The 8,049-nt window shown below is 39.0% G+C and overlaps 1 protein-coding gene across 1 annotated transcript; it reads left to right on the top strand.

Moving 5' to 3' along the window:
• Positions 1–938: 938 nt before the first annotated feature.
• Positions 939–6,227, top strand: LOC140997835 (prostaglandin E2 receptor EP1 subtype-like). The gene is made up of 3 exons (XM_073467886.1): positions 939–1,133; positions 2,440–3,350; positions 5,186–6,227. The coding sequence occupies exons 2-3, from the start codon at positions 2,481–2,483 to the stop codon at positions 5,453–5,455; spliced, it is 1,140 nt and encodes a 379-aa protein (XP_073323987.1). The 5' UTR covers positions 939–1,133; positions 2,440–2,480; the 3' UTR covers positions 5,456–6,227.
• Positions 6,228–8,049: the final 1,822 nt, after the last annotated feature.

Below are 8,049 nucleotides of genomic sequence, written 5' to 3'. Positions count from 1 at the left end.
TGAGTTTGTATTACTACTATTGCAAACATTAAGTTTGAATTTATTTTTCCAAAACTACATAGTTCCCCTTTAACATAACCTTTCTTTCTTTCCATCTGTCTCCTTTGTGATGGAGACATTTATTCTGAGAAATGAAACAAAAACAAAATCTTTCTAATAACAGACTGATAAACAGCATATATCTGTGTGTGTATATATATATATATGTATAGATATATATATATATATATATATATATATATATATATATATATATATATATATGTGTATATATATATATATATATATATATATATATATATATATATATATATATATATATATATATCATGCATTGCATCTTTATGGATAAATGATACCCCAGTTTATTTCGAGCACGGCAAAAAAAAATAAAGGGGGTAGAAGAAACTGAATCTGTTCACATCGATCCAGTCTGCAGAAAACAAGAAGCTGAACAATGTCTTCACCCCTCCAAGAAGTAAAATCCAATGTTAATCTTGTTAGCAGAGTCATGATCTGAAGTCTGAACATTATGGTGACATTAGGTGACAAATATAGTTGTAATATCTGCTGCAATGTAAATCTCAGCAGTGCACAATGTGCTGCCTAAAGATAAAAAATGACCGTTTTGAGATAATTTCTAAGAAATGTAGGTGACACACATGAAGTGAGTAAGGAAATGAAAGAGTGCTGCTGAATGACTGAACTTTTAATGTAAACACAGACAGCTTCAGAAGGAGCAGCAGAGGGCTGAGACGTGAACTTGACTCAGGAGGCGCGCAGCACAGCACAGCACAGCACAGCAGCAGAGACGCCCACACACACACTGAAAGCAGAGACACAGACACAGCGTTATAAAACCTCCGCTCGGTATGTGAGTGTCAGAGGGGACACTTTACTGCCATGAAACACACCGACACGTTGAGACATGGGAAATACTCTGCAGAGGACGTTAATGTCTTGGAGTTTACCAAAAGGAAAGATGCTTTCTGTTCTTAAGAAAAAGACATTTTTTCATCTGTTTGTGGACTTTGCTGGGATCATTTCATAGATCTGTCTGTCTGTCTGTGGACATCTGCTTCTGTCTACTGGTTGATCAGCTGGACTGAGAAAGATATCTGAACTGGGTAGTGGTAAGTCATTTTTTCTTCATTTGAAATCTAACAATAAATAAGAATAAAGTTTAATAAAGAGATTGCCTAAATGTATAACATCTGACAATGATTTGATAAATATGATTTATAGGCTTTTGTTTTATTATAGTTGTCCTGTTCATACTTTCTTACACATTGCAAAAGTTGGATGATGGCATTTTGTCCAAAATTGCCAACTTGTTAAGTGAGAGTTTGTAGCCTATGGGGATGGACAGTAGGGCTATAATGTTTCTAAAATGAATAAATATGAATAATAAATAATGAATGAATAAATCAAACAAATAACATGACATGATCTGTGTATGTGCAGAAAGTCAGCTATTAGGTTTTCTACATTTGATTCACATCACAGTAGACCCCATGATAATCAGATCTGAGACATTGTCAGCGGTTAGTTTTCTCAAAAACTCATTTTGGGGGAGAAACCCTGGTAATTGCCTTGTAGGGTTGCCGCAGTAAACTGGTTTCATGGTCTACTGTGGTATGAAAATTGGCGGTGATCACACCATTTGCTTATCTAGGGATTGGAGCTCTACCATACTAGTGTCATTAAAACAAATATTTCAAGTATGTGTCACGTTTCCTGTCTGTCAGGTCACAATATTTTAGTAAATTATGATAAAGTGTCTGTTGAACAAAAGAACACATTTTTTCCTTCCTTAATTGTATAACACTGTGATACTGTGATACATTTCTGAGACGGTTATCAAAATGTCACTTTTGCAGCCTTGTAAGATCAGTTTAGATAAAAGGAAAAGGACTGCCTGATAGTGAAAAAATCCTCTATATGATTATGATAAAACAATATACAATATAACAATATACACATCAATAAACCATACTGTGTGTTGTAACTGTGTTATGTTCGTGTATTGATGTGTGTTTGACCTCAAGCCAAAGTAAACCTAAATGATCAGAGTCCATCAGGCAAACTGGTCACATCGTTAGTTAGTCGTTAATCTTAAAAGAAAATATACCGACTGTTTGGGTCGCAAATTAAATGAAGAGACAACATAAAGATCTTTAAAGAGCTGCCAGAACAGCCTCAAAGCTCTTGCTTGCATTCTCCAAGTGTGTGGAGGGATTTCACACCATTCTTATCATTTTCACACCATTCTTAATTTAGTCTGCATGGAAACATCTGCATTCCTGATGTTCCTTCACTCATTTATTCATCATTTTCCTTTAATTTTCACTTCTATGCATGTGCAAATGTGCAAATCATCAAATCAACAGTTTTGTTGATCCACGGCTCATTTACTTACAAATCTTCTTTCTCTTGCAGCCTCCCTTAACTATGGACCTCATGACCTTCAGTGTTCAGTGATGTTAGCGTTGAGCCACTACAACTCCTCAGCCTCCCCGCTCCTCCCTCGGCTCTCTAATGACAGCGCAGGGAAGGTGGAGGCCCGGGTGGCTGTCGAAGAACTGTCGCAGCAGGGAAACTCCACCTTGCTGCAGCCCACCACCAGTGGTGTCATAGTCGTCATACTGTCCATGACACTGGGCATCATCTCCAACATTGTGGCCCTCTTCATCCTGGTCAGTGCATACTACCGTCAGCGCCGGCGCACCAAAGCCACGTTCCTTTTGTTTGCCACTTCACTGGTGGTCACAGACTTCATTGGCCACCTGATCCCTGGTGTCCTGGTTCTCAGACTCTACCTCTCTGGAGGTGTGGCCCCCAAAGACTTCAACTCCTCTGACAGGATGTGTCAGTTCCTAGGTGGCAGCATGGTGTTCTTCGGCCTGTGCCCACTCTTCATGGGATGTGCCATGGCCGCTGAGCGCTGCTTGGGTGTCACCAGGCCGCTGCTGCACTCCTCCCTGGTCACCAAAACCCGCACAAAGATCTGCCTGTCTGTCATCTGGCTGGCAGCTCTGTGTGTGGCCCTGCTGCCGTGCTTCCAGCTGGGCTCTTACACCTATCAGGAGCCAGGGACCTGGTGTTTCATTAACGTGCTCAGTGACACTGGGGTGGTGGATGTGGCGTTTGTGGTGCTGTTCTCCGGACTGGGTCTGACCTCACTAGCAGTGGCGCTGGTGTGTAACACCATCAGTGGACTGACGCTGGTGCTCGCTCGGCTCAGGAGGAACCCCGGCTCCCATCACTCAGCCAAGTCCCATGACATAGAGATGGTGGTGCAGCTGGTCGGCATCATGGTCACCTCGTGCATCTGCTGGAGTCCTCTGCTGGTGAGTAACAGAAAGTGCAATGAGGGGGAAGCATACAAGTCATCAATAGGTCACCTACACAGGTTAGAGATTTGAGCTCTCCTCAGGACAGTGTGTTCACAGTGTTTGATTGACAGCCCCCTCACTGTCTTGTTGTTGCACCTGTTAAGGCGGAACAACTTTAATTTTCTTATTTGTGCATATAGTTTAGGGACAGCATACTGTCCTAATCAACCAGGGTGACTGAAAACACCTGTGTGGATGTGCAGGGACTTTTTACTGCCCATATTTGGCTTGTGTCACGCAATAGTGTCCCAGTAAGCCCTGTCAGTGGGTCAGCATGCACAATACCACAGCCTTGGAACAAGCTCACCAAAATGCAGTGCACCCATCATTAATGATATTAATTCCACCTGTGCTTTTCCTGCTTTGATAAGTCAGAATGTCTGCTGTGAAAAAGATTTACATCTGTTTCAAATTAGCTACATATTGTTGTCCTTTTTTGAAAAAACATACAAACATCGTGAGTTTGAGTGTGTGGTTTGTAGCAGCTACATCTCATATGTATGCATTAGCACGCTGGTAAGGACCAGAGAGACCGTCAGCTTCTTTATTTCATTTCTCAAAGATTTTCACTTTCCACTTGACTTTGTTGTGGAAACAATAGTTGTCAAAGAACGGGACTCAAATAGACCTGAAATAAATAAGAAATCAGTTCTAATCAGTGTCAATTCACTAGGATCATAATGAAAACCAGGGATGGAACGTAACTAAGCATTTTTTTTATTATTATTAGATACTTTGAAAATTTTACTCAAACACCATTCGTATGGCTGACTTTCACTTTTACAAAGTCAAAAAAGTAAGCTAACATAATATCTTTACTTTTACTCAAATATGACTAAAGGCACTTTTTTTTACAACATTAATGATAACACATTGATCACTTTGATGAGTAATGCATCCAGTGTGCAATCAGCAGGAAGATAGGCTCTACTGACAAACATTGATTTCAGATTGTGCTGCATTTTTTAACTGAGCAGATCAATACCTGCAGCATTTATACTCCCACCAAGTCTTCTTGATGCTTGCACTCTTTGCCCCTGTTGTTACAACAGCTGCCCCTCCAGCTGTTGTGTGTGTGTGTGTCCTCAGAAGTTACACAATAAACATTTGTTATTATTGTTGCACAATAATGGATTTTTGCCAATATCCAATATGCCATATGTCGATATTTTCCAGTTCATTTTGGCTGATATATGCTCATACTTTGTTCACCTAATTGCAGAGAACATTAGGTCTCTACTGTAGTAGAAGTAATGTCTTTGTAAGCCTACTCTTATTGTGATGGCCCACTAACAGATGCATACATTCAATGTACACATTCAGAATAACTCACTTGGTCAACGGTTCACGTCTCATATGCATAATTCATGTGTCATGTTATCATATTGGCAGAAATGTTGATTTCATTTATTTCATTTAAGCCCTTATCGGCTGATACCAATGACGTGCTGATATCATTGTGGATCCCTACTTGATTTTTAATATGCATCTGATAAAGCAATCGTAATTTGCTAAATTTTAAAGTAATAAAAAAATACTGGTATCAATATGTTGATTCTGCCATGTTTTTAACATTTTTCAGACCAGAAAAAAATCAATATCGGTCCTGCCTGATAATATTTTTCTATGGGTGCTTATACAGAACATCCATTTGTTGTGTTTTTATAAAAAATACACTTTAAGAAGCTGTTTGTTGTTGTTACAGTGCAAAGCTGAGATTTTTTGAGTAACTGTAGCTTCAGTGCAGTGTCATCACGTAATCATCCCAACCACATGTTTCTTGCCTGCAGATCTTGGGCCTGATGTCAGCGATCCGCTCCTACACAGGCTCTATCGGAGAGGACCTGTCCAACTATAAAACCCTGATGGTGATGGGCGTGAGGCTGGCCACGTGGAACCAGATCCTCGACCCCTGGGTCTACATCCTGCTGCGCCGCACCGTCCTACGCAAGATCTACCTCATCGCTAAGTGCCAGGCAGGCCTTAGGGGTAACATGTTAGGCCGCTGGGAGCCCACCTCCTTCCAAAGCTCGGAGAAGAATGAAGTCAACCACGTTTGAGCTGAGGGAAAGACTGATAGTGTATTTTGTGGATGTACCAATAAACATACCAAGAACTTGGCGTACGAAGGCATGTAGCATGGGAGTCCCACATCTGGAAGGAACTTACTTTGTGGCTGTGATGGTGGAGCCGATCACATCAGACATCACTTTGACATTTCTTGGCTGGCCCACTTTAGAAATGTTAAATGAATTCAATCAAAATATCTTGTGGTCACAGTTGACCAGTGTGTTCATGGTCTGACCTTTCAAATGGAAGCTAGCTAATGCTGTGATTTTGCACAAAATATCATAAACTTTCTCCTGTTTACTTATAATAAGTGACCATTCCTTCTTGTTATATTCTCATTTGGAAACTCATGGCCACAGTATATGAATGCAGTACTAACACGCTCTGTCCCGAGAGACTCTAAGGTGTTGTGGTTACCAGCTTTGAAAGTAAAATAAATGAGTTGCACAGTCAGTCTGTAGACCAATGTGGAAGAATTGAACTGTATTAGTGTGACCATGAGAGGGAGCTCCAGAGTAACACCAGAGGTATTTAGAGTGTATTTTTTCTGCTGAATGTATTTCATAGAGGAATGTTAATATTCAAATACTGTGGAGTTAATGTATATTTCAATTTAAATGTGCTTCCCTTGTGTTTATGCATTGCTTTATGTGAAATAGTGTAAGATTTTATAAGTTAATACTTGAATTGTACCCTCAATTTACTGAGGATATGTAAAGAACTTTACATTGAATGCAAATAAAACAATGCAATGTGACCTTATTCTGAATTTTTGCATTTATTTTGGACTAATATTTTTTTTGCTGAATAAATATGATCCTGTGTGTAGTGTGCTGTATGTATTATATATTAGTTACATTGTGAGTAACACTCCTGTAAACACTGGCAGAACTTCTTTCATCAGTGTCAGAGTGAAATACAACAGAGTTTATATTGCTGTACTTCAGTATTCTCTCAGAGCGATCTTCTTACTCAAGTATTAATGATTAAAATCTGTACTTTGGGTTTTGCATGAGTACACTGTAAAGAATTCAGTGCGATGACAGTTTGATCTGCAGCAGGGATTTCCTGCAGTCATTCTGGACTTCAATTAGGCGACAGTGATGACAAACAGAACGGGATTATCCACAAAGGTCATGCAGATTAATAACATATTAAGCCAAGAAGATCGTTTCAGCAAATCATTTGTTGCATTCTTGATTCAGCCACCTCTTCCAGTAAGCTGATTCCTTACTAGGGCAGGTGTGTAGTCCGGTAGCTCTGCTGTGAGTAAACTTTACATAAGGTGCAGTGCATCAATTAAATACTTTTATTAGCAGTTTCCCATTTCATCTGTTTCCTCCCCTGCATGATCTCTTTCCAATAACATTCACATGATTTGCAGCTGCAAGATTTTTTCCTTCTTACTTTCACAACCCTATCTGCCAAACTGAAACTGTTGGAAACAGCCAGTAATATCTTATAGCCCACTTTGATGTGTTTCCACCATGAGAAGTGCTCATGCAACACTGTGCTGGTCTGTAAATGGCATAGAAAATGGTGTATTCTATATAACAGCTACAATAATAATACATTTGCAGTGCTGAATGAAGTATTCATGCTTTTACTTTTACTTAAGGTAAAGTACCAATACAGTACATCAGTCTAAAAATACAAGTAAACGCCCTGCATGAGAAGTCCTACATAATTAAAAGAACAGAACTGAGGAACTCATTTTGTCCCTGTGACAGATATTTTATTGTATATGCTATTATTCAATTGTTAATACTGAAGCATCAGTGTGCACAGTAATTACCAAATGTACTGTTGTTGCTGTTAAAGCCAAAGTTTTAACTGCTTTATTAAGGCTACAGATGGTTTAGGTGGTTTAGTCCAGTGGACTAAAAACATAAATTAGATAAAAAAGAGACTTTTGCTTTATTTTGGTATATAATGGAAAATAAAATAAATAAAATCATGTGAGAGGTTTAGCGGGGAAATGAGTCTTTGGTGGAACTGCTAGAAACTATTATAAACTACTACGATGTGGCAAGAGGCCCCAACACTGCTTTGTTGTGTGGGGTCACAAGGTTATTAAGTTTAACAAATGTGTAAAATCTTAATCTGAAAATTTACTTTAACTGTCGAACAAATGTAGAGGAAAATGTAGTATATTTCCTCCTGAAATATAATGTAGTACTAAACTGTAAAGTTTACTGTAAATAAGACTCTTTCTATTCAATAGATACTTCACAAGTATCTGCTCATGGTAGTATAACTGAAAATGCTGAGCATGTAATGATGCACTGTGTCAAATATAATGAGGAGAGTCTGGACAAAGGTTGAGAGGAGACAGAGGAGGATGGAGGACAGCATACTGGGAGCTATTAGAGAGAAGGACACAAAGAAAGATGTCATTTATTTCTTTAACATCAGATTGTTTAACAGAATATAGTGTTTCTCATGATAAATTATTTTGATTTATATTTGTTTTATTTTTTAGTTCATAAACCCATGGAAACGAGTTCCTGTGCTACATCCTCCGGTACGCTAGGTGGCGGTATGTATCTAAAAGCAATGCGCGAAAACACGCCAAACAGACGAA

The sequence above is a fragment of the Pagrus major genome, chromosome 1 (genome assembly GCF_040436345.1).
Source record: "Pagrus major chromosome 1, Pma_NU_1.0".
Lineage (NCBI taxonomy): Eukaryota > Metazoa > Chordata > Actinopteri > Spariformes > Sparidae > Pagrus > Pagrus major.
The sequence above is the reverse complement of the archived record's forward strand: the minus strand, read 5'-3'. Positions and strand labels throughout refer to the sequence as shown.

What these genes read in the sequence shown, in the direction of transcription:
- LOC140997835 (XM_073467886.1), top strand. Translation starts at nt 2,481, where the DNA reads ATGTTAGCGTTGAGCCACTACAACTCCTCAGCCTCCCCGCTCCTCCCT. An exon ending in TCTGCTGGAGTCCTCTGCTG is followed by an intron (nt 3,351 to 5,185) that starts GTGAGTAACAGA and finishes TCTTGCCTGCAG; the next exon opens with ATCTTGGGCCTGATGTCAGC.